Source organism: Epinephelus lanceolatus, chromosome 7, assembly GCF_041903045.1.
Source record: "Epinephelus lanceolatus isolate andai-2023 chromosome 7, ASM4190304v1, whole genome shotgun sequence".
Classification (NCBI taxonomy): Eukaryota; Metazoa; Chordata; class Actinopteri; order Perciformes; family Serranidae; genus Epinephelus; species Epinephelus lanceolatus.
The window spans coordinates 47,956,656-47,983,341 of record NC_135740.1 but is presented as its reverse complement, the minus strand read 5'-3'; the positions used below and the strand labels follow the sequence as shown (position 1 = coordinate 47,983,341).

General features: G+C 47.6%; 1 protein-coding gene across 5 annotated transcripts in view; it reads left to right on the top strand.

Annotated features, from left to right (window-relative positions):
• Positions 1 to 1,679: 1,679 nt before the first annotated feature.
• Positions 1,680 to 26,686, top strand: part of glra1 (glycine receptor, alpha 1) — a 164,116-nt gene continuing 139,109 nt past the window's right edge. For all 5 annotated transcript variants that reach the window (XM_078169608.1, XM_033620686.2, XM_033620678.2 and 2 more), the window contains exon 1: positions 1,680 to 1,809. In XM_078169608.1, coding sequence (XP_078025734.1) covers positions 1,739 to 1,809 — 71 coding nt within the window. In that variant the 5' untranslated portion in view covers positions 1,680 to 1,738. The remainder of the gene's footprint in view (positions 1,810 to 26,686) is intronic.

The following is a 26,686-nucleotide window of genomic DNA, read 5'->3' as shown; positions in this document are numbered from 1 at the left end:
TTTGAAAAAAATAAAATAAAATAAATGTGACATCACAGCAGAGGGCCACAGACACACGTGTGTGTGTGTGTGTGTGTGTGTGTGTGTGTGAAGTCTGTGTGAACTCTAACTTGATATTAGAGACTTGTCCTGTGGGGATCTCTGCGTAAGGGGCAGAGCTGATGTCCAGCCAGTGACACCTCTGCTGTCCAATCAGAGACGAGCTCCAGGGCCGCGCTGGCCAATGGCAGCGTGCTGTGGGCGTGTCTGTGCACTGTGAGGTGCGTTTTTTGGAGTTTGCTAAATGACTGCAGCAAGAAAACAGAGTGTCGGAGCGCACCGAGGCTGGCTGCTCTGTCTCCACCGGACCTCCGTGTGTGTGTGTGTGTGTGTGGGTGAGCGTGTGCGCGCCGGGCAGGGGCCACAGTCCCCGCCGCTCTCCTGCCATGGACCAGGCTCCTCATCAGTGCGACACTCGGGACTCTCTATAACACTCTGACTCCTCCTGATCGGATTGATTCAGGCTGAAATTTGGATCGTAACGGACGCGGTGCCCGGATGGGAGCTAATGCGGAGCGCAGCAGCGGCCGCCGGTGCGTCTCCAACTTGACCACCACCAGACAATGGGAGTAGCTGAGCCGCGCTGCTTCAGCACCAACAACTACCACTCCTACTACTATCACTACTACTACTACCACTCACCCCTGGGAGACACCTCGGAGGAGCAGAGGGAGACGCAGCAGCAGCAGGAGGAGGTAAAGAAGAAGGAGAGGGAGAAGAGGAAGAGGAGACAGACTTGTTCTACCTGCAGACCTCCGTCTCAGAGCAGCAGCAGCAGCAGCAGCAGCAGCAGCGGCAGCACCGGGACTCACGCAGCAACAACGGCAGCAGCAGACACGCACGGATCCAGAGCGACGCACCGGCTGCCTGTGGGATACATGTGAGAGACAGCCTGCACGTCTGAGAGCAGCGCTCCTCTGTGCGCGCGTGTGCGTGTGTGTGCGGGGGGTTATTCTGTGAGTGGAATATAACACACATGCACAGTTTGTGTCCGTGAGCCGCGGCTTCCTGCAGCCAACAAACAGCCTGTGACTGTGGACGGATTATGTCTCACCTCCCGTGTACCCGCCATGGACCGCGCGCACTGGACTTCACAGTAATTGGGTGTAATTGTGTGTCAATTAGCAGCAGCCTGTGAGCGGCTAGCCCCCCTCCTCCTCCTCCTCCTCCTCCTCCTCCCCTCCCCTCTCTGTCCCCCCAAGAGCGGAAACCTGGACGAGTTTCCTCCCCGCAGCCCCGCCGGTGTCTCCGCTGCCTCTGTCCGAGGTCCTGAGCTTCATCCCGGGGTGGATTTAGTGGATCGGTGGTGCTTCACGGTGGCGCTGCTGCTGGAGGCGTGAGAGTGGACACAGGCATGAATCCATGGCCGCTGAGGTCATGAGCATCCCGCGGCTCCGTACCGGCGACTCCGGGATCTAAAACACACACATACACACACACACACACACACACACACATACACATACACACACGCACGCACGCACGCACACACACACACACACACACACACACACACACACACACTGGAAGCGGAACATTTTCGACTCACCTTGGAGGTCATAAACCGCTACCACAAACCCCCCTCCCCTCTCCTCCTCTTCCTCCTCCTCTTCCTCCACTAAAGGATTTTTTGTCATCCTCTGGAGAGTGTGACCCCCCCTTCAGCAACATCATCACCCCCCCCCCCCCTCCAAACAACATGAGACTGGCCAAAATGTGCCGACTGAATGCGCTGGGGATCTATCTGTGGGAAACCGTGGTGTTCTTCAGGTAAGCTCAGGCACGACACGTGTGTGTGTGTGTGTGTGTGTGTGTGTGTGTGTGTGTGTGTGTATTCTGGGAACACTGACATTTGCATTTTTATTGCTTTGCTGCGGTTTGGGACGTGCACGGACCTGAGAGCCCCCTGTGAAGGTGTGTGTGTGTGTGTGTGTGTGTGTGGGGTGGGGGGGTTTGGGACGTGCACGATCCAGGTGAAATGTTGTGAAAGTTGGGTTGTGCGTGTTATTGTTACTCACGTGCACGTCAGCATGCACACACTACTGGATTGAATTAACTCACATTGGATCCAGGCAAGTGTGTGTGTGTGTGTGTGTGTCTGTGTGTGTGTCTCTGTGTGAGGGCGGGCAAACAGCGACCACTAGTGGGCGGTGTGTGTTCATGATGAGTGTCAACAGGCATGTTGGGAGAAGAGTGGACTCTGAGGGCGCCACATGTGTCAGCTTTATGATGCTCTGACTTAAAGCAGTCCATGGCAACAACACACACACACACACACACACAGAGGGGTGTTTGGGCTCGTGGAGGTCATGTGAGTCAGTGTGTCGTGTGTGTTTTGTCCACGTGAAGGTGACTTTTGATCCAGAACCAGTGAACACATGAGTCATTTGGATCAGCTCGCTCCTCTGGTCTGATCCGTCTCAATGAGACAATCAGCTGTTTGAAGGTTTGGGCTGTAATTTATTCTGTCATCACAAACAATCCATTAATTGATTAACAGCAATGCAATCTGCTGCTGCAGGTGGTGCTGGTGGTGTTGGTGTTGGTGCTGGTGGTGTTGGTGTTGGTGTTGGTGTTGGTGCTGGTGTTGGTGGTGGTATTGGTGTTGGTGTTGGTGGTGTTGGTGTTGGTGTTGGTGCTGGTGGTGTTGGTGTTGGTGCTGGTGTTGGTGTTGGTATTGGTGCTGGTGCTGGTGTTGGTGTTGGTGCTGGTGTTGGTGGTGTTGGTGCTGGTGCTGGTGTTGGTGGTGGTGTTGGTGCTGGTGTTGGTGGTGGTATTGGTGCTGGTGGTGTTGGTGTTGGTGTTGGTGCTGGTGGTGTTGGTGCTGGTGTTGGTGTTGGTGGTGTTGGTGTTGGTGTTGGTGCTGGTGGTGTTGGTGTTGGTGTTGGTGTTGGTGCTGGTGGTGTTGGTGCTGGTGCTGGTGTTGGTGTTGGTGTTGGTGTTGGTGCTGGTGTTGGTGGTGGTATTGGTGTTGGTGCTGGTGTTGGTGGTGCTGCTGGTGGTATACTGAGATAAATCCAGAGAGTGACAGCAGTAGGAACATTCCTTCACAGTGTCAGCTCAGATATTTGAGGTGTTGATAATCAGAGGTAGTTCCTCAGCCAGCAGCGACAGTCGACCATATCTGTGCATGTTTCTTCTCGCCCTCGTGTGCTCCTGTTGATTTTGAGGTCATGTTCACTTCCCCTCATCTACTCATCCTGCTGCCTCAGACCTGCCTGTTCATCAGGACCCTCCTCCATGCTCTGTGTGTGTGTGTCTGTGTGTGTGTAACCAGCCCCTCAGGTCAGTGCTGCAGCACACACCAGTCGACACAGGAACATGTCGATGTCGTACGTTTTCACATATGACATATGAGCTGACTCTGTGGTTAGGAGGTGGGTGGGGGGGGGGGGGCGGTGGGTGGTGTGACTGTTCAACAGGACCAGCTGTGATGTAGTGATGTCATCATTGCTGTTTTTCCAGCAGCTTTTTTTTAGGCATGAAAATCAGCTGGTTTTGTGCAGAGATGTTGATGCATTTCCTGTTGGGTGAGAATCACCAGAGACCTCTGAGACCATGTTGTTACCATACTGGAGTTTGTTCATTTATCAGCACATACACACGTGTGTGTGTCCAGAAGAGACAGTAAAAATCTAAACAGATGGAACATTGTGCAGGAGACGGTCAAGGCCAACGTTGGCTCATGAAGATTCACTGTGCACTCCCGATCCACACATGACACAACATCTGAATGTGACGTCAACACAAACATCCTGGATTTTCAACATGACATAAAAACTTGACTCATTTTTTTTTGTTAATTCAACAATTTTTGAGGTGAAACATAAAAAGCTGATTATCATTATGCACTTGACATACTGTGGCGTGTTGGGGCTAAATGGGCGGAGTTTCCCAGCATGTCGTCAGACGATGTGTTTAAATGTGTTGTAAATCACTGATGTTACACAGTGATTCATGTGTTCATATGTCACAGTGGTTCTAATGTGTTAATGCTGCAGTAAACAGTTAGTGTAGAGAGTATCTGACAGGAAGCTGTGCTGAGGTGGAATATTGTTTATTATTGTTATTGTTTATTTATTATTGTGAGGATTGGATGGTTGAATGTATGGAGGACATGGCTCCTCACAGGAGAAGCACCCCTAATATCATTCTGATTCACTTCCTGCTTCAACAGTCGAGAAACCTCAGCTCACCACAACCTATTTTAATAGCTCAATGAAATTTCAAAATATGTTGTAACATGGGAACTCAATGTTTTTATGCTCATATGACAGAATGAAATGTTCAAACAACGGACAGGAAGTGATGTGTCTGCTGTTGTTTAAACTGTTTTATAACTAAAAGATTTGAGTAAAAGCTGTTTCCAAAAAAACGTGAAACGAATTTGGGTTCACAGTGTTCCTCCTGTGAAACAAGAACAACACATATTAAAGACAAAGATAAAAACAAAGACAATGTTAAACCTACTAATTACAAAAAATGTGTTTACAAGCTGAGATGCCTCCAAATGAATCAGTGAAGTGTTAAAGAGTCTTTTCAGAAGTCGTGATGATACAGATGTTGACTGTAGTGATGGAGGCAGGTTGTTCCACAGAGACGCTCCTCTGGATTTCAATCAATATTGATTAAGGAACGATAATACAGAAGATTAAAAAAAGAGTGTTCTGTGGAATATGAGTCACAATTTAAAAAGTTGTTGAGCGCAGGAGGCAGTCCTGAGTAATAGATAAAAACACAAAGTCTGTTCACATTACAAACTGAGAGAAGATGATATTTTCTCAAATCATACTAACACAGTAAATATTTCAGCTCAGGTCACCATACAATATCATTCTGATTGTAAATGTTCTGAGACCACCGGACTCTCTCCCAGGGGAGGGGCTGGGGGAGAGAGGGAGATATCCGGGCAGCAAGGCTCCGTCCAGCATGGACCAAAACACAGCATGGATGGTTCAGAAGCAATTCAGAACAAGTACGAAGCAATTAATAAACAGACAAAGTGGTGTTTACAACTGCATATATTGCTAGCAGATCTATTTTCTGGCCTAAAGTGCAGCTGTGACTGGTTCTGAATGTGAGCTTTAGCAGGCAGCCGCTCTCTCCTCTTCCTGGTACTGTGTACCGCCACTGAGTCTTTTAGTGATACGCAGTACCGGACTGTACCAGCTTACTTTCACGCGCTTGCTTCTGCCATCCTTTCGTGTGTAGGTATGCCATGTGTTGGGTCATGTTGGGTCATGTTGGATCATGTTAGGTCATGTTGGGTCATGTTGGATCATGTTGGATCATGTTGGGTCATGTTGGGTCATCTTGGATCATGTTGGATCATGTTGAGTCATGTTGGATCATGTTGGGTCATGTTGTATCATGTTGCGTCATGTTGGGTCATGTTGGATCATGTTGGGTCATGTTGGATCATGTTGGATCATGTTGGGTCATGTTGGGTCATGTTGGATCATGTTGGATCATGTTGGATCATGTTGGATCATGTTGGGTCATGTTGGATCATGTTGCGTCATGTTGGGTCATGTTGGATCATGTTGGATCATGTTGGATCATGTTGGGTCATGTTGGATCATGTTGCGTCATGTTGGGTCATGTTGGATCATGTTGGGTCATGTTGGATCATGTTGGATCATGTTGGGTCATGTTGGATCATGTTGGATCATGTTGGGTCATGTTGGGTCATGTTGGATCATGTTGCGTCATGTTGGGTCATGTTGGATCATGTTGGGTCATGTTGGATCATGTTGCGTCATGTTGGGTCATGTTGGATCATGTTGGGTCATGTTGGATCATGTTGGATCATGTTGGGTCATGTTGGGTCATGTTGGATCATGTTGGGTCATGTTGGGTCATGTTGGGTCGTGTTGGATCGTGTTGGGTCATGTTGGGTCATGTTGGGTCGTGTTGGGTCGTGTTGGATCGTGTTGGGTCGTGTTGGGTCGTGTTGGGTCATGTTGGGTCATGTTGGGTCATGTTGGATCATGTTGGGTCATGTTGGGTCATGTTGGGTCATGTTGGATCATGTTGGGTCATGTTGGGTCATGTTGGGTCATGTTGGATCATGTTGGGTCATGTTGGGTCATGTTGGATCATGTTGGATCATGTTGGGTCATGTTGGGTCATGTTGGATCATGTTGGGTCATGTTGGGTCATGTTGGATCATGTTGGATCATGTTGGATCATGTTGGGTCATGTTGGATCATGTTGGATCATGTTGGATCATGTTGGGTCATGTTGGATCATGTTGGGTCATGTTGGGTCATGTTGGATCATGTTGGGTCATGTTGGATCATGTTGGATCATGTTGGGTCATGTTGTCACATGATGATGATGATGATGATGACGATGATGATTGTCGTGGTGGTGACAGTGTTAAAACAGAGTGACGAGTGTCACAATGAAAAGTGACTAGATGATGATGTCACACGAAGTCTCTCTGCCGACACGTCTGCATCATCAGAGCGCTGAGCGGTGGATGGATCAGACTCAGCAGAGGGGAGGTGTGCTCAGGAGGTCTTTGGCTCGGGGCCACTGTGGGACGCCTAATGCATCATCAACAAGGTGAATGCATTTAATAAAGAGTGAAGGAGCGTCGGATGTCACCGCCCCTCACAGGCGTTAAATTGCTCTCCTGGGATGATAAGTAATGGCGGCAGGTCTGAGGTCTGTTGACCTCACTGAGTTCTGGCAACACATGAATTATTCAGTTTATAAAGACTCAACGCTTTTAACTTTCTGCTTCATGACTGTTCGTCCTTCGCTCAGCGCTACATCGCATGTTTCAGTGCTCTGATTGGTCGCATGTCTGTACAATCACACCTAGAGGCAGTTGGATCTGAGAGGTTCCAGAGTAATGTGGTGACGTCAGGCTCGACCTGTTAGATTATTCGATTAACATATTATTTATTATTACTGAGGCATCGACACATCACAAGCTGCTGAAAGAAAGATGTTACTGTGGTGCATGATGGGAACCGTCTGACTGAAAGTCACAAATATATAAAACGCATCAATATTAACCATCTTTTTTTTCTGTCCCTTTCAAGTCACTAAACTTTATAAAGAAGACTAGTCAATGAATTATAGAGTAAATCTTTTAAACACCTCAGTTCAGTTCTAATTAATAAATACAGGAAATAAATCAATGATTCAATAAAAACAAACAGTTAATAGCTGATAAGACTTTTTTTCTGATTCTTTTACCTGAAGTTTAAACTGAAACTAGCTGACGAGTTTAAAAGTAAAAAATAATCAGGATGAATCTACAAAGTTTAAACAGTCTGTGAGAAAACTGAGTGTTTAATGAGATTAATCTGAAATCACATTTATCAACAACCACATGATATTTTAACATGTGTGTCACTGCTCATTAACACTCATCAACATTTGCGCACACACACACACACACACACACACACATACACACACGCACTCATTCATGCAGTTACTGTCTCATGCACACAATAATACAAACAGACACATTTGTCCAAGCTGAATATGACTCTCCCATGCACCAAGATGAAACACAGATGTGCACACAATCAGAGTGCACACACATATAAATAGGATTCATACAGGATGTGTCCGTCTAAAGAAGAGGAGCCCTGATGAAGGTAATAAAATAAACTGGTCATGTTTCACATGGAAAAAAACTCTATAAAGTAAAACTAAGTCGAGTGATTAGAAAGACAGAGTGGAGCGAAGCACCTGATCAGACATGTTGAGTGAAGAAGCCTTAAAATCAGAGTTACTGTAGAAAAAGTTCCTTCAGCTTGATCTTTCTGGTCACCTCTGTTAATTTGAACATTATTTATACATGTGGGATTTAACTCAGAGCTTCAAAAGGTAAATAATGAAATAAAACTAATAAAATTAACCAGTATGTAAAATCATTCATTCTCTCTGCAGCTTGTCCTTTAAATTCTCTGAAAATATTTTCTAAAATCTGTTTCATTTATAATCAGTCTATTGACTGATACGTTCCTTTATTCCACTGAGCTCCTCCACATATGTTTTTATTTATTACTCATCTATTCATGTGTCTTCATGTTACTGTATGTTGCAGCAAACAAGCCTCCCCTGGTGGGATCAGTAAATCTGAATCTGAATCTTATTTGCAGAAATCAATCCTGATATTTGGGAATGAGGCTGCTGCTGTTCCTCCCACTGTACTCTGAGTGCAGACTGTCTGCAAATACCTGACGGCATCCTTCGCTGGTGTGTTTTGCAGCCTGCAGGCTTCCTGCTCTTTTTACGTTATTGCATCACGTGTGGAGAAGATTTTCCCACTCGGCCTCGGAGCTGTTTCATTATGTGAACTATCAAAGACGTTTTCCTACCTGCTGCAGCGACTCTTCATTTCCATTGAATAAGACAGCCGTTTACAGATGGGCTGGGTGTCTGGGGGGGTGCGGGGGGGTGTCTGCAGGAGTTTAGCATTCAGCACACAATGTTTAGTTAATGAACCAGAGTGGGGATATTGCCGTCTCAGCTCCTCTGGCCTGGACTCGGCAGTTCCCTGCTTAATTGATATCTCTTTCCCTTCCGTCCCGACCCAGACCCCCCACACCTCATTCCACATTCAGCCTTATTACTAAACATTGATTAGCCCATCAATGGCCAGGGCCAGACCTGATGAATACACATTTAATGCTCGCACATATCTCTTCCCTCTCTGCCTCCGTCCTCGCTCCTATTATTCATCAAACAGGCAGCACAGGATTCAGACTGACACGGGACCTGCAGCAACAAAAACTGTCATCGTGTTCATATTCAGCCTGAAATCTGTGAGTTCTGTCAGGACGGAGGGTGGAGGAGGTGAAGGAGGTGAAGGGGGTGAAGGAGGTGAAGGAGGTGAAGGAGGGGAAGGGGGTGAAGGAGGTGGAGGAGGTGAAGGAGGTGAAGGAGGGGAAGGGGGTGAAGGAGGTGAAGGAGGGGAAGGAGGTGGAGGTGGTGGAGGAGGTGAAGAGGGTGAAGGAGGTGGAGGAGGTGAAGGAGGGGAAGGGGGTGAAGGAGGTGGAGGAGGTGAAGGAGGTGAAGGAGGGGAAGGGGGTGAAGGAGGTGAAGGAGGGGAAGGGGGTGAAGGAGGTGGAGGAGCTGAGGGAAGTGGAGGAGGGGAAGGAGGTGGAGGAGGTGGAGGAGGTGAAGAGGGTGAAGGAGGTGGAGGAGGTGAAGGAGGGGAAGGAGGTGGAGGAGGCGGAGGAGGTGAAGGAGGTGAAGGAGGTGGAGGAGGTGAAGAGGGTGAAGGAGGTGGAGGAGGTGGAGGAGGTGAAGAGGGTGAGATCATTTCACCAGCTCATCTCAGCTTCTATTTACTAAAGTTTATCAGATCAATGTTTTAACTTTCTAAATGAAGAACCAGATTAAAACTCAGTCAGTAGTCTGAACAAGTCAGACTGACCTTTGACCTCTTTACCACCAGCGTTTGGATGATCTAAGAGTCTTATTGTGCTGACGAGTCACTGCAGTACCAGCTCCTCCAAATGAGTGCTAATGTAAAGAGACGCCATAACAGTGTGTCATGTTGTGAGTGTGTGTTCACACTGCAACAACAAAACAAAACATCCTCTGAGTCATTTCAGAATTTAAATCTCATGAACACGAGACGTCTTCAGCCTCAGTGTTGAAGTCTGTGTTGTGTTGTGAAGTGCTGAAGTGATTCCTGTGCTGCTCATTTCTTTTTAGAAATGAGCTGTCAGGATGACGGAATAAGATCAGACCGATCTGCACCAACATGACTCATTACTACTTCACAAAGTTCTTCATTAGTTTTATGAAGTTATAAGATTAAAACAGATTCATTCAATTCAATAGAACTGTATTTATCCTGAAGGAAATTCTTGTGCCAGAGAAGTTACAGGAACAACAACATAATGTTCACAAACCAGTAAGAACCAGTGGGGCCCCTGGTCAGGGTCACTCACACGGCCCAGTTTATTAAATATCAGTCAGAATATTCAGGTCTACAAGATAACAAGTGTTTTCAAGGAGCAAAAGCAAGAAGCAGCGTCTCACAGTAGGGTTAGGGTTAGTCACTGACACCGACTGCATCTGATGATCAACCTTAACAGTGACAGTGTGTGTGTGAGTGTGTGTCTGATGAACAGCAGGCACTTTGTACAGCAGCCTCAGCCACCAGTGTATGAATGTGTGTGTGAATGGTGCATGTGTTGAAAAAGCACTTTGAGTGTTCACTAAGAAAAGCTTCAAGGTCCCACACGTTCATGAATTACTGCAGCCCACCACGATTAGACTTTGTGCCGTCATGATTTGACTTTGTGTTATTGAAGCTGGATGGTTCATTGAGAGCTGTTTGAATCTATATGAACTGGTTATTCATCACTTCACACAGTGCAGAGTGACTCAAGAACGTCTACAGAGGAGGAGGTGGGGTACAGAGGAGGAGGTGGGGTACAGAGGAGGAGGGAGGTTACAGAGGAGGAGGTGGGGTACAGAGGAGGAGGAGGGAGGTTACAGAGGAGGAGGTAGGTTACAGAGGAGGAGGTGGGGTACAGAGGAGGAGGTAGGTTACAGAGGAGGAGAGAGGTTACAGAGGAGGAGGTGGGGTACAGAGGAGGAGGTGGGGTACAGAGGAGGAGGTAGGTTACAGAGGAGGAGAGAGGTTACAGAGGAGGAGGGAGGTTACAGAGGAGGAGGTGGGGTACAGAGGAGGAGGTAGGTTACAGAGGAGGAGGTGGGGTACAGAGGAGGAGGTGGGGTACAGAGGAGGAGGGAGGTTACAGAGGAGGAGGGAGGTTACAGAGGAGGAGGTGGGGTACAGAGGAGGAGGTGGGGTACAGAGGAGGAGGGAGGTTACAGAGGAGGAGGTGGGGTACAGAGGAGGAGGAGGGAGGTTACAGAGGAGGAGGTAGGTTACAGAGGAGGAGGTGGGGTACAGAGGAGGAGGTGGGGTACAGAGGAGGAGGGAGGTTACAGAGGAGGAGGTGGGGTACAGAGGAGGAGGAGGGAGGTTACAGAGGAGGAGGTAGGTTACAGAGGAGGAGGTGGGGTACAGAGGAGGAGGTAGGTTACAGAGGAGGAGAGAGGTTACAGAGGAGGAGGGAGGTTACAGAGGAGGAGGTGGGGTACAGAGGAGGAGGTAGGTTACAGAGGAGGAGGTGGGGTACAGAGGAGGAGGTGGGGTACAGAGGAGGAGGGAGGTTACAGAGGAGGAGGTGGGGTACAGAGGAGGAGGAGGGAGGTTACAGAGGAGGAGGTAGGTTACAGAGGAGGAGGTGGGGTACAGAGGAGGAGGTGGGGTACAGAGGAGGAGGGAGGTTACAGAGGAGGAGGTGGGGTACAGAGGAGGAGGAGGGAGGTTACAGAGGAGGAGGTAGGTTACAGAGGAGGAGGTGGGGTACAGAGGAGGAGAGAGGTTACAGAGGAGGAGGGAGGTTACAGAGGAGGAGGTGGGGTACAGAGGAGGAGGTAGGTTACAGAGGAGGAGGTGGGGTACAGAGGAGGAGGTGGGGTACAGAGGAGGAGGGAGGTTACAGAGGAGGAGGTGGGGTACAGAGGAGGAGGGAGGTTACAGAGGAGGAGGTGGGGTACAGAGGAGGAGGTGGGGTACAGAGGAGGAGGTAGGTTACAGAGGAGGAGGTGGGGTACAGAGGAGGAGGTGGGGTACAGAGGAGGAGGGAGGTTACAGAGGAGGAGGTGGGGTACAGAGGAGGAGGGAGGTTACAGAGGAGGAGGAGGTAGGTTACAGAGGAGGAGAGAGGTTACAGAGGAGGAGGGAGGTTACAGAGGAGGAGGTGGGGTACAGAGGAGGAGGTAGGTTACAGAGGAGGAGGGAGGTTACAGAGGAGGAGGGAGGTTACAGAGGAGGAGGAGGGAGGTTACAGAGGAGGAGGTAGGTTACAGAGGAGGAGGTGGGGTACAGAGGAGGAGGTGGGGTACAGAGGAGGAGGGAGGTTACAGAGGAGGAGGTGGGGTACAGAGGAGGAGGAGGGAGGTTACAGAGGAGGAGGGAGGTTACAGAGGAGGAGGAGGTAGGTTACAGAGGAGGAGGTGGGGTACAGAGGAGGAGGTGGGGTACAGAGGAGGAGGGAGGTTACAGAGGAGGAGGGAGGTTACAGAGGAGGAGGAGGTAGGTTACAGAGGAGGAGGTGGGGTACAGAGGAGGAGGGAGGTTACAGAGGAGGAGGTGGGGTACAGAGGAGGAGGTAGGTTACAGAGGAGGAGGTGGGGTACAGAGGAGGAGGTGGGGTACAGAGGAGGAGGGAGGTTACAGAGGAGGAGGTGGGGTACAGAGGAGGAGGAGGGAGGTTACAGAGGAGGAGGTAGGTTACAGAGGAGGAGGTGGGGTACAGAGGAGGAGAGAGGTTACAGAGGAGGAGGGAGGTTACAGAGGAGGAGGTGGGGTACAGAGGAGGAGGTAGGTTACAGAGGAGGAGGTGGGGTACAGAGGAGGAGGTGGGGTACAGAGGAGGAGGGAGGTTACAGAGGAGGAGGTGGGGTACAGAGGAGGAGGGAGGTTACAGAGGAGGAGGTGGGGTACAGAGGAGGAGGTGGGGTACAGAGGAGGAGGTAGGTTACAGAAGAGGAGGTGGGGTACAGAGGAGGAGGGAGGTTACAGAGGAGGAGGTGGGGTACAGAGGAGGAGGTAGGTTACAGAGGAGGAGGTGGGGTACAGAGGAGGAGGTGGGGTACAGAGGAGGAGAGAGGTTACAGAGGAGGAGGGAGGTTACAGAGGAGGAGGTGGGGTACAGAGGAGGAGGGAGGTTACAGAGGAGGAGGTGGGGTACAGAGGAGGAGGTAGGTTACAGAGGAGGAGGTGGGGTACAGAGGAGGAGGTGGGGTACAGAGGAGGAGGAGGGAGGTTACAGAGGAGGAGGTAGGTTACAGAGGAGGAGGTAGGTTACAGAGGAGGAGGTGGGAGGTTACAGAAGAGGAGGTGGGGTACAGAGGAGGAGGGAGGTTACAGAGGAGGAGGTGGGGTACAGAGGAGGAGGTAGGTTACAGAGGAGGAGGTGGGGTACAGAGGAGGAGGTGGGGTACAGAGGAGGAGAGAGGTTACAGAGGAGGAGGGAGGTTACAGAGGAGGAGGTGGGGTACAGAGGAGGAGGTAGGTTACAGAGGAGGAGGTGGGGTACAGAGGAGGAGGTGGGGTACAGAGGAGGAGGTAGGTTACAGAGGAGGAGGTGGGGTACAGAGGAGGAGGGAGGTTACAGAGGAGGAGGTGGGGTACAGAGGAGGAGGGAGGTTACAGAGGAGGAGGTGGGGTACAGAGGAGGAGGGAGGTTACAGAGGAGGAGGTAGGTTACAGAGGAGGAGGGAGGTTACAGAGGAGGAGGGAGGTTACAGAGGAGGAGGGAGGTTACAGAGGAGGAGGTGGGGTACAGAGGAGGAGGGAGGTTACAGAGGAGGAGGTAGGTTACAGAGGAGGAGGGAGGTTACAGAGGAGGAGGGAGGTGTTCCAGTGGCTGTTTGTGTGACAGGTGGAGCTGAGCAGACAGAATAAAGGTGGATGTACCTGCCTGCAGCCTCCACCACACCACTGATTTGTTTTCAGTGTCCATATCTGAGCAGCATCACAGCACAGGAGCAGACGGGAGGTGCACAAGGTGAACATGACGCTCTCCTCAGGCCTCGTCCGCTCCCATCGACCGCTCAGGCAGGAGTGATTAATCAGAGCAGCCGGCGCTGCGTTCAGAGAATGCCAACGCACAAACCATGACCATCAGGGAATACCAATCAGTCAGTCACAGTGAGTGACAGGCCGTCGACCGCCATCGACATCTCTGCCTTGGGGGGGGGGGGGGGGGGCATGTATTTTAGCATGAACTGTGTGTCCGTGTGTGTGTGTGTGTGTGTGTGTGTGTGTGTGTGTTTGAGGTTTAAGCTCAAACTGGAGCACATGTTCAGTTTGCTGTAAATTCCTCCCAAGGGAAATTTGTATTTGCTGATTTAGACACAATTATGGTCTGAATTTATGATCTCACCGTCGAGCAGCAGCAGCAGAAGAAGAAGAAGAAGAAGAAGAAGAAGAAGAAGAAGAAGAAGAAGAGAAGTACGAGCTTCTATCTTCGCACTTTGTTTTTTTTTTAAATGAGGCGTTGGAGGTGATTTACGTCAAGGCTCTGTGGGTTTTTACAGCTTCGTTTGTCGCAGTGCAACCACAACAAATAAAGCATCTCCAGGTTCGGAGAGCTCGGCTCGTCCACAGAGACAAACTGACGTTCCTTTTCCTCTTTTCTGATCAGGTGCTTTGCTCATTTCACGTCCGCCTCACTGTGATAACGCAGATTGATGGCCTCTCTGGTTTCTGGATGCGTGCACACACCAGCAGGCTGCAGACTGTTCATCTTACAGAACAATATGTGCAGAGAGTGACCTTTCCCTCCATGGATTCCTCCTGTACATTCAATTAAAGCCTTTATTCTCTCAAGGAAAGAGTGAGCGGTCCATATTAGCACCTAATCCAAAGGGAAGATCTTTGTGTGCAGCAGCGTGGACGAGCTGGTGGTGCGGGATGTGTGCACCATCTGTGGGGACAGTGTGATCCATAAACTGTGTTTGCAGGGTGGATGTGCAGCCGTTTACCTGTCTGCTGCTGCTGCTGCTGCTGCTGCTGCTGCTGCTGCTGCTGCTGCTGCTGGAGGGTAACCTTGAGCTGGCCTTGAAAACGCAGCTGCATGTGGGGATCTCCACACACACACACACACACACACACACACACACACCTTCATCACAGCACAGGGTAAATTAAATCCGACTCTACTGGTTCATGAAATAAATTGATGTTGAAATTTGGCGATTTAGAGAAGGTCATTCGTCGGCTCTCGTAAATTATTTCAAGTAAAGACGGCCTGGATGTCAGACGCTGTCGAGTCCTGATATTAAATAAAAGTCCTGGTGGTGAAGCGGCTGCGGATGGAAGCTGGGACAGGACTGACTTTTTACAGAGAACAGACTGAAGGTCCCGGCTGTTTGTTCATTAAATGAAAGGTTAGCCTCAACGCAGACACACGGGGAAAAGCCAGCGCTGACACAATGACTTAGTGGACTGTCATGTTACCTTGAGTGATATTTCACTTTGGTGTAGCATTTCCAGTTGTAGCATTCATTAGCTGGATCAGTGTTGTGACTCAGTGTCGGCTGTCATCATTATTTACAGTCACGTCGCAGCTTCGCTACTGTTTTCTACACCCAGATTGTAAGTTCGACCTCCAACTTCCAACATAATGAGAACAAAAGAGTCTGTGTTCGGCTTCTGTCTGTGAAGTGCAAGGTCAAACTGTGCAGAGGAAAATAAGAGAAAAATCTGGTTTCTCTGGCGCTTTTTTTTCCACAGGGGAACATGGAGCACTGTTGCTGCTTTTATATCTTATCAGAGTTATTGGAGGAACCAAAGCTGCATACTAGAGTCACACAGCTGAAGACCTGAGACTCGACACACACTTGACTTCTTTTATTTGTGATCAAAAACATAACAACACAAACAGAGGAGTCAACAGTCCGTGTGCTGTGAAATATAACTGGCCTTGTCTCTGACAGAAGTCTCATCTCAGTGTTTGTAAAGTGACGTAGTATCTGAGCTGACGGTGTAATCGGCAGGTGGAGGGGGTGGTGCATGGAGAGACGCCGAGCTGCAGACACTGCTCAACACCAGCAAACTACTGAACTGGTTGTTTTTAATGAGTCATTGCTGGTTTTTAGCAGCCTGTCACTGAGTGGAAATCCCCAAAGCAGGGGTCTCATTTATCAAACAGCGTAGCATCCAAACTAAAAGATAAAAATGGTATGCAGCAAAAAATATTTGACAATTTCCACCTCATCATCTGTGTCGCCAGCTGTTGATAAGCACAGGTCAAAGTTTCTCCCATCGAGTCTTCATAGATCACAGCTTTTGTGTGTGAAGTGGCATACGCCTCTCTCACGCCTCATTTTGTGCATATGCTGTTTTAAAGTATTTAAAGGCCAAACTTGATCTTGTCCAAACCACACATTATCCTCAGCCTTGTTGAAACACAAAGTTTTAATGTATTTGCTTCATAATAATTTACAAATGTTTTATTTGGTTTGCAGAAATATAAAATGTCAACGTTCACTCAGTCATTTATCCAGAGTCATTTCAGACAGATATCAAGTGTAATCCTGAATTTTAGGAGTTTTGTTTTCCTAACAACATAAAACCATAAAGAAACATTTTCAGTTGTATTATTGATTATTACTAATATGAGTCTCATCATAGAGGGCTGGACTTGAAACTTGAAATCATTCCAGATCTATGTTTGGCTGGGTAAATTCATGAACTTTAGATCAGATACTTTTAATTGTCCTCGTGGTGAAACTGGTTCTCAGCATAATCACAAACAATTCTATTCAATTATATCAGGCTTTTACTTTGAAAGGACTCAGTTTCAGTTGTGTAAAAACAGCAGGAACATATTTTAAAGGACAAACACCAAATGTTGGAGGATGTAAAATTGATTTGCTCATGACAACCTTAAACTGCTGACTGGAGACAAAAACATTTAAGACTGTCCCGGTGGAAACTTTGAGAAGGACAAACTCTACACTCACACATCGTCCAACAGGAGCCAGCACACTGACACCCATGAATGCTGCATTCACATGGACTCATTTTAATAGACGAGAGCACTGACGGTGACATTTGGAGTGGCTGGCAGAGAATAACAGTGACGGTAGACGCTGCTGTTCAAAGTTAAAATATTACTGCAATGGAATTTATAACTGAACGTCAAATAACTCATTCACAGAGGATGAAAACAGGTGATCTGTCCGTTACTGCAGATCACTAGAATAATTACACAGAATAATAAACAGGAAATAATTAAATTAATTAATTTTATTCTTAAACAACTGGACACCACATGTTTCACGTAACCGTCCTGTCTGTCTGTTTCCTGTGCTGTTGACAGGGTGTTTCCTGTCTGACTCACTCCATGTGACGGCATCATTAATAAACTGAAGACTTGCTGTCAGACGTCAGAGACAAAACTCTGCACACGCGTCAGACAAACATTTAAAAGTCAAGTTTTATTAGAGCTCAGCATATTTATGTCTGCACCTTATTGTTTCACTGGAATTAACCACAAACTTTATTTTCATTCAAAATGTTGAAAAGTTTATTTTAATTTGGCAAAAACAGTATCAGTCCAGCCTGCAGCTGCTCACAGACCAGAATGCACTGCAGCCGAAGACGAGCAACAAATGTGTCACTGAACCGAACTTTGTAGCTGTTAAATGGCATTCTGGGAAACTCACACAATAATAGATAAAGGACCCAATCACCAGAAACAATGTTGGCATCATTTCTGCTGCAAACCACAGATTAATGACATGTACTCATTAGTCAGGTTTAGTTTCAGGCACGGTTTGGCTTTAATTACCTGGTGTGGTGTTTGTGTCCTGGCTGCAGAAACAAAACAAACAAACAAAAAACAAGCTGCTGTAAATTAGAGCTGGTTCAGGTGTTTGTTGATGATGAACAGTTGATGCCTCATATTCATAATCAAGGAGCTCTTCATGTTTTACATTGTACATTTCTGCAAACCACAGATATCTTACATTTGTACATTATTATGGAGCAAATACATAAACATGTTATGTTTCAGCAACACTGTGGTTAAAGTGGTTTGGTTTAGATACAAAAACAACTTAGCTTTGGTTTGGAAAAGATCTGGTTTGGCCTGAATATTCCTGGTCTGGGAGGATCTATCCCGACAGGAAACACTGCGATGACTCACTGAAACACGACCAGTTTAATTGTTAGTTGGTGTTGAACAGTGTCTGCAGCTCAGCAGGCGTCTCACCGAGGTGTCTCACCATCCACCATCCCCTCCACCTCCTGATGACACCGTCAGCTCAGATACTACGTCACTTTACAGACGCTGAGATGAAACGCATGAAATGAATGTAACTGCAGAAACGTACATTCCCAACATTTTCTCGTGGTGACCGGTCTGGAATTTAAGTGGAGGCAGATCTGGTGACGTGAAACTGAACAGGAACTTGTGACATCACTGAAACACAGACTGGTGGAAACAGGACGACAACAGGAGTCTGACTCACTGAGTGTGAGTAATAAACAACAAGCATCAAGTTGATTTAAATAGCTGCGTGTAATTCAAACTGAAGTAATGGTACTCTGATCCCTGAGGGACAAATGTGTCTTTTCTCCGGCTGTGTTAACAGGAAGTCAGGGGTAGGAGGTTAGAGGTCAGAGGTCAGGGTCAGCTGCAGCACAGAGCCTGTGGAGCTGTGTTGGATTTATAGTGCTGCTGAAGGACTCTGCAGAGGAAGGTGGAGAGCTGAGCACACTGTGCTGCCAGAAATCATCCGGTGTCAGTTAGCATATACTCCAGCTTCAGACAAATGAAAGCCTCGCTCTTATTTATGAAGCCGCCGGCGGGTGCAGGTATTTATCACTCACATCTCCCATCACAACTAATCATAACATATATATGTTTTTATGTGATCAATCTCTACAGGCCTCTAATGAAAAAGCATTGACTGCTCGCTTCACTTCGCTACCATCTCTGCAATAATTAACTTCTGGGCAGGTTCATTTCCAAAACTTGATGTATGATAATACATTATTGATCAGCAGACAGAGACGGATCTGCACCATAAATAACAAGAGTACATTATCAATGAGCCCTCAGAGCAGCGAGTTCCTGGAAGTGTTTCTGAGAGACATTCCTGTGATTAAAGTCCGACAGCAGCAGGAGACGCACAGGTTTGTTCAGAGACACAGAGAGGAAAGAGTTCTGAGGAAGGAAACAGAAAACATGACAATAGATCAGCAGCACAGACTCACAACACTGAAATTAAACTGTTTGTTATTAAATGTTTTGATTGAAATATGAACCATGACAGTGAGGGATCCTCAGCGAGCTGCAGCCCTCTGAAACTGTGCTCATGCCTGCTGTTTGGGATCTAAATATAGACTTTACGTTTAATCTCCACCCTGCCCTCAAAGCTTTTTAATCATCACATGAAACTTATTAAAGTTGGACTCTAAAGGATCCAGAGAGCCTCACAGCAGCCGCAGGACCTCATGTTGAAAACTCAGGACATCTCCATGCTACAGCTGGACGAGGACATCTAACTGGCCTACTGTCCTTGTCCCAGTATACAAGCACGGGAGGGGAATCCATTTATTGAGCCAAGTATGTGCGACTCCTCTACGATAGGTGGAGATATGCCCCCTTTCAGCTTGTTAGTATTGGACCTTTTTCCTGTTGACCTATTACGTCACAGACCAAACAATGGACAAACAAGTTAGCTACGGTTAGCTAGCAGCTAACTGCTACCATGGTGGACAACTTTACAGCTCTGTACATTTGGTCCGTCCAAAAAGTCACGGCTCTGGATGTAGATTTCTCCATGTTGTTACCGACTTCTTCAGAGAAGTTGCTCATTGGTGTTGAGCTGATGGAGAAATCCAAACTTGCAGCAACACATCGTTTTCCTTCCTGATTAAACAAACGGTTTGGAGATTTGGGTATTTTTAACCTGAGCCAGACTTCCTGAACAATATTTAGAGCACGTGCACTTGTTTTGCCTCTGACGCACACAACCAGCTGTATGAGCACCACAGGTGGAGCCACTAAAAACATTCAACAGCACATCCACCGGATGAACGGTCGGCACATTCACTCTGTCTTTAGTGTCACCAAAATACAGACACACTGATGAGCCAGACTTTTATTAGTTTCACCACTCAGGTACAAAGAATCATGACAGTCCTGCACGTTTGACCTGCAGCTTCTACTGTGGTCACATGTCGTGTTCCCCATGACCTTCTTTTTTTTTACTTTGGTACAAAAAATTTGTCAAAACATTTTTGTGGAACGGTGTGATTAATTATCATCATCAGAAAATAAAACAGATGAAGGGCTTTAATGTAATAACAGCCACCGACTTTCACCCAGGAGGCTGGTATTCACTTCCTGTAACCACGTGTGTGTGTGTCGGCTAAATGTAACCACGTGTGTGTGTGTTGGCTAAATGTAACCACGTGTGTGTGTCGACTAAACGTAACCATGTGTGTGTGTTGGCTAAACGTAACCATGTGTGTGTGTCGGCTAAATGTAACCATGTGTGTGTGTGTGTGTTAGCTAAACGTAACCACGTGTGTGTGTGTGTGTGTGTGTGTTGGCTAAACATAACCACGTGTGTGTGTGTTGGCTAAATGTAACCACGTGTGTGTGTGTGTGTCGGCTAAACGTAACCACGTGTGTGTGTCGGCTAAACGTAACCACGTGTGTGTGTCGGCTAAACGTAACCACGTGTGTGTGTCGGCTAAACGTAACCACGTGTGTGTTGGTTAAACGTAACCACGTGTGTGTGTTGGCTAAACGTTACCACGTGTGTGTGTGTTGGCTAAATGTAACCACGTGTGTGTGTCGACTAAACGTAACCATGTGTGTGTGTTGGCTAAACGTAACCATGTGTGTGTGTTGGCTAAATGTAACCACGTGTGTGTGTGTGTGTTAGCTAAACGTAGCCACGTGTGTGTGTGTGTGTGTGTGTGTGTTGGCTAAACATAACCACGTGTGTGTGTGTTGGCTAAATGTAACCACGTGTGTGTGTGTGTGTCGGCTAAACATAACCACGTGTGTGTGTCGGCTAAACGTAACCACGTGTGTGTGTCGGCTAAACGTAACCACGTGTGTGTCGGCTAAACGTAACCACGTGTGTGTTGGTTAAACGTAACCACGTGTGTGTGTTGGCTAAACGTTACCACGTGTGTGTGTGTTGGCTAAATGTAACCACGTGTGTGTGTCGACTAAACGTAACCATGTGTGTGTGTTGGCTAAACGTAACCATGTGTGTGTGTTGGCTAAATGTAACCACGTGTGTGTGTGTGTGTTAGCTAAACGTAACCACGTGTGTGTGTGTGTGTGTGTGTGTTGGCTAAACATAACCACGTGTGTGTGTGTTGGCTAAATGTAACCACGTGTGTGTGTGTGTGTCGGCTAAACATAACCACGTGTGTGTGTCGGCTAAACGTAACCACGTGTGTGTGTCGGCTAAACGTAACCACGTGTGTGTTGGTTAAACGTAACCACGTGTGTGTGTTGGCTAAACGTTACCACGTGTGTGTGTGTTGGCTAAACGTAACCACGTGTGTGTGTGTTGCATAACATAACCACGTGTGTGTGTGTCGGTTAAATGTAACCATGTGTGTGTGTGTCAGTTAAACGTAACCACGTGTGTGTGTGTCGGTTAAACGTAACCACGTGTGTGTGTGTTGGCTAAACGTAACCACGTGTGTGTGTTGGCTAAACATAACCACGTGTGTGTGTTGGCTAAACGTAACCACGTGTGTGTGTGTCGGTTAAATGTAACCACGTGTGTGTGTGTCAGTTAAACGTAACCACGTGTGTGTGTGTGTTGGCTAAACGTAACCACGTGTGTGTGTGTGTGTTGGCTAAACGTAACCACGTGTGTGTGTTGGCTAAACGTAACCACGTGTGTGTGTTGGCTATGTGAGGAGGTGTGTGCTGTTGAAGGAATAAAGCAATGTTGTACCGTGGACGTGGGAAGTCCATGACCAAACGTGGACATGTGACGAGGTGTGTTGGGGTGTGAGGGTTCAGTTTCTGGTGGATTTCTCTGATAGATTGAAATCAAATGTTTCCTGATGGAGCGCGCACACACACACACACACACACACACACATACACACAGATGCATTTTTACGTCCAGACTGGGCGGCGTGTCGGCTCATGTTTGTGAATGTTTCCAGAGCATTGTGGCTGAGGAGGCAGCTTTTACAGAGGAAAGCACTGAGTCTGCAGCATGTTGTAAGTGTTGGCAGCACAGAGGCGGCAGGAGTACAGAGTCCAGGCCAACATGAACCTCTGCAGCAAACACACATCTCACGGAGTGTTTACCTGATAATCCGCTCTGCAGATACTTCGCTCCAATCGCTCCTGAGTGGAGCAGGAAAATCAGAGTTTGACTTTTTGCCCTGTGAGTGTGAAATGGGAGTGTTTCTGCTGGTGTGATGGGAGCGGTGGAGTGTGTGACGCAGCTCAGCCATGTGAGGATCAGGCTTTGGTTTGTAGCAGCCTATCTGTTAGTGCCAGAGGGAGCCAGCAGCCCCTTGCTTCCCTGAGTGTTACTAAATGCCAGGATGAGATCAATTAGGGATCCAGGTCTTCAGAGGCTTTAGGAACATAATGAGGAACACTTAGGGCTAATGATCGCAGCCTTGCATTAGCCCACACCTCCTCTCCTCTGCTCTGCTCGCTGTGTGCACATCAGACACTGGCACCGCTCGACTCAGCTGTTTTTTCTTCTTCTTTGCTGCCTCAGCGCTGGCCACGCTCTCCTCTCCAAAGTAGCCACGGCCAGCATTGATCCGGAATAATTAAAGCAAATCCCAACTTTGATCAGGGAAACCCTGAGATCAGGACGCTCTGAGGGAGGAGCAGATGGAGAGGCCTCAGACAGCTCCGGACCCCGTCGGTGGGCGGTCAGAGCGCCGCTTACGTCAGTCAATTGTGAAGCACTTGAGTCCACTGTGGCTCCATTCCAGTTCATCACAGTGTGTGTGTGTGTGTGTGTGTGTGTGTGTGTGTGTGTGTGTGTGTTTACATACTGACCTGCCATGGCAGCTCTGTGAAGAGCAGCTCAGGTGAACAGCACGTTTACAACACAGCGAGAACCAAAAATAAAAAAGTGGTGATGATCAGTTTAATAAAAAGAGGAACAATAAAACACTCAGATTATTAACATGATAACATGTGATGTGTAACTTCACCACATGAAGGACTAAATGTGGGACATCTCTACAGCTCTGACCATCAGCTTTATACAAGTGCAGATCTGAATCTCTGGATTTTACCCAAGTTGAATTGCTCCTGGTGGCACAGAAACATCTCGCCCTCTTCACACTCTGTCTTCATCATTTTACCTTGTCTTGTTTCCAGCTGGTGACATTCAACACTTCACCTTCTAAAAACATCTTTTTTAAATATTTGTGACCTCTGACCTCATGGTAGACATTTCAGTTTGTCAAACCACAACCAACTTAAAGGAAATTGGCTTCCTTGTATTTAGGCGAGGCAGTGTGATGTCACTCAGAGAGGAAGAGTCAGGGTGCCACAGAGAAGTGAGAAAACAACATGATACTGAAGAACAGCTCAGAGTTAAAACAAAGGAGATCGAGCAGTAAAACAATGAGCAGAAATAATTTAAAAGGTTTGATATAATGACAGGTACACAGTCTCTGCAGGCACACATGCCACAGAGTCCTCGTTACAGTAATCAGACACACCTGGGCCCTCATTTATAAAGCTTGCTTACGCACAAAACGGGGCTTGAAAGTGGCGTACGCCACTTACCACGCAAAGGTTGTGATTTATAAAAATAAACTTGGCGGGAGAATGTGCGCACCTGTAAGCAAACTCTGAGTCATGCGTGCGCACATTTTGGAGAAACTGGGAAGTGGCGACGCAGACGGCGAGGTGGAGAAGTGGAGTCAGATTTTTATTGATGTCTCACACAAATTTAATGTCACGCTATATCCACCTTAGATCCACGTTATCACTGAAATTAAATCCAGCAGCCTTATTTTGCGCTTGGAATGAGGGATAATTGTTTCATAAAAACGTAAAATCCAACTCAAATCCTGAATTGAAATTTTTTGTAAATACATATTTAATCCGTACTGCCTCTAATGTCTCATTGTCCACTCTGTGAGCGCAGGAGGGGGAGAGGACGGCGCGACTGCATGGAATATATTTATTTATTTAGCTAAATATTTCCAGTGCATTTATCATGTCTCGAAATACAGCCATTAAGCACAACCGTTACACTCATTTCATCAGCCGTACTTAGACATGTGCTGTTCATGACAAAACCGGCATGAAGAAACGTGTTCGCCTATTACACTTTCATCTTTAAATTGTATTTCAAATTACACGTTGTATTTTGGGACAGGGATACCACTGGTTCATGCTCATTCATTCAGGTTCATGGTTCATTCAGGCCGGGTGTCTGATCAGACTGATTGCCATAAACATATAAATACTGCGGTGACCCTCATGCGTAATTGCGCAAGATGGCACTGGCACATCCTCCTTTTTGCCTCCACCTTTAATAAATGTGATTCTTTATGTCGCACATCAATGTCAAACATCCTCAAATTTAAAAGCAACACATTAACTACATGTTGGTAAAGGAGTAGAAATAGTTTTTTGGTTTGTTTCTCACACCTGTCGCCGTGACTCACAACGAGAGAACACTCGCATGCTGGCTTATTTATATGCAGATCGCATTCATGAGGTGATTTGCATGACCATTTATGGTTGAACTAGGGCGTGTAGAGGGCGGAATATGAGGCGGATCTGGGTTTGCACAACTCCAGGAGGTCTGTGATTTATAAAGAGAACATTGCGTGCAAGTGTGCGTGCGCATGGTTTTATAAATCAGATTATTTTTTGGCGCACGCCATTTTCAGCTTTTGGGCACACGTCAACTTTTAGTATGAATCCTGAGCACTCTTTTATAAATGAGGCCCCTGGTCTCTCCCGATAGGACAGGTCCAGGTGTCTGCAGCTGATGGAGCTGCTGCTGCTGCAGTGTTGAACCTGTCTGAGCCTCAGCCTCAGTGTCATGACGATAATCGTGGAAAAGGTGTTTCCTGTGTGTCCTCAGCGGGACGCATCGTCTCTGCAGGTGAGAAATCAGGTGAAATGACACACAGAAGAAGTGAGTTTGCTTCATTGCGCTTCACGCTGGCCTGTAGGCGCTGATGTTGATGTCTGAAATACGGAGGAGCTGCAGGGAGCTGCAGGGAGCTGCAGGGAGCTGCAGGGAGCTGGACTCCTCTGAACAAGACATGAACCTCATTTTAGAAATCAGGAGGAGCTCGAAGACGTTTCAGTGTCTTTGTTGTTCAGGATAAATATTCTCTGCAGGACATGAAACATATTAATCATATATTTTACACTTGTGTACAAACAGAGTCATTCAGACACTCACTGCTGCTGTGTCTCTGTGTCTCTGTCCTGTGTCTCTGTCCTGTGTCTCTGTCCTGTGTCTCTGTCCTGTGTCTCTGTGTCTCTGTCCTGTGTCTCTGTCCTGTGTCTCTGTGTCTCTGTGTCTCTGTCCTGTGTCTCTGTGTCTCTGTGTCTCTGTGTCTCTGTCCTGTGTCTCTGTGTCTCTGTCCTGTGTCTCTGTCCTGTGTCTCTGTCCTGTGTCTCTGTGTCTCTGTCCTGTGTCTCTGTCCTGTGTCTCTGTGTCTCTGTGTCTCTGTCCTGTGTCTCTGTGTCTCTGTGTCTCTGTGTCTCTGTCCTGTGTCTCTGTGTCTCTGTGTCTCTGTCCTGTGTCTCTGTGTCTCTGTGTGTCTCTGTCCTGTGTCTCTGTGTCTCTGTCCTGTGTCTCTGTGTCTCTGTGTCTCTGTGTCTCTGTCCTGTGTCTCTGTGTCTCTGTGTCTCTGTCCTGTGTCTCTGTGTCTCTGTCTCTGTGTGTCTCTGTGTCTCTGTCCTGTGTCTCTTTGTCTCTGTGTCTCTGTCCTGTGTCTCTGTGTGTCTCTGTGTGTCTCTGTGTCTCTGTCCTGTGTCTCTTTGTCTCTGTGTCTCTGTCCTGTGTCTCTGTGTCTCTGTCTCTGTGTGTCTCTGTGTCTCTGTTTGTCTCTGTGTCTCTGTCCTGTGTCTCTGTGTCTCTGTTCTGTGTCTCTGTGTCTCTGTGTGTCTCTGTGTCTCTGTCCTGTGTCTCTGTGTCTCTGTCTCTGTGTGTCTCTGTGTTTCTGTCCTGTGTCTCTTTGTCTCTGTGTCTCTGTCTCTGTGTCTCTGTCCTGTGTCTCTGTCCTGTGTCTCTGTGTCTCTGTGTCTCTGTCCTGTGTCTCTGTGTCTCTGTGTCTCTGTCCTGTGTCTCTGTGTCTCTGTCTCTGTGTGTCTCTGTGTCTCTGTCCTGTGTCTCTTTGTCTTTGTGTCTCTGTCCTGTGTCTCTGTGTCTCTGTGTCTCTGTGTGTCTCTGTGTGTCTCTGTGTCTCTGTCCTGTGTCTCTTTGTCTCTGTGTCTCTGTCCTGTGTCTCTCTGTCTCTGTCTCTGTGTGTCTCTGTGTCTCTGTGTGTCTCTGTGTCTCTGTCCTGTGTCTCTGTGTCTCTGTCCTGTGTCTCTGTGTCTCTGTCCTGTGTCTCTGTGTCTCTGTCTCTGTGTGTCTCTGTGTGTCTCTGTGTCTCTGTGTCTCTGTGTCTCTGTGTGTCTCTGTCCTGTGTCTCTGTGTCTCTGTCCTGTGTCTCTGTGTCTCTGTGTCTCTGTCCTGTGTCTCTGTGTGTCTCTGTGTGTCTCTGTCCTGTGTCTCTGTGTCTCTGTCCTGTGTCTCTTTGTCTCTGTGTCTCTGTCCTGTGTCTCTGTGTCTCTGTGTCTCTGTCCTGTGTCTCTGTGTGTCTCTGTGTCTCTGTCCTGTGTCTCTGTGTCTCTGTCCTGTGTCTCTGTGTGTCTCTGTGTCTCTGTGTCTCTGTGTGTCTCTGTCCTGTGTCTCTGTGTCTCTGTGTGTCTCTGTCCTGTGTCTCTGTGTCTCTGTGTCTCTGTCCTGTGTCTCTGTGTGTCTCTGTGTCTCTGTGTGTCTCTGTCCTGTGTCTCTGTGTCTCTGTCTCTGTGTGTCTCTGTGTCTCTGTCCTGTGTCTCTTTGTCTCTGTGTCTCTGTC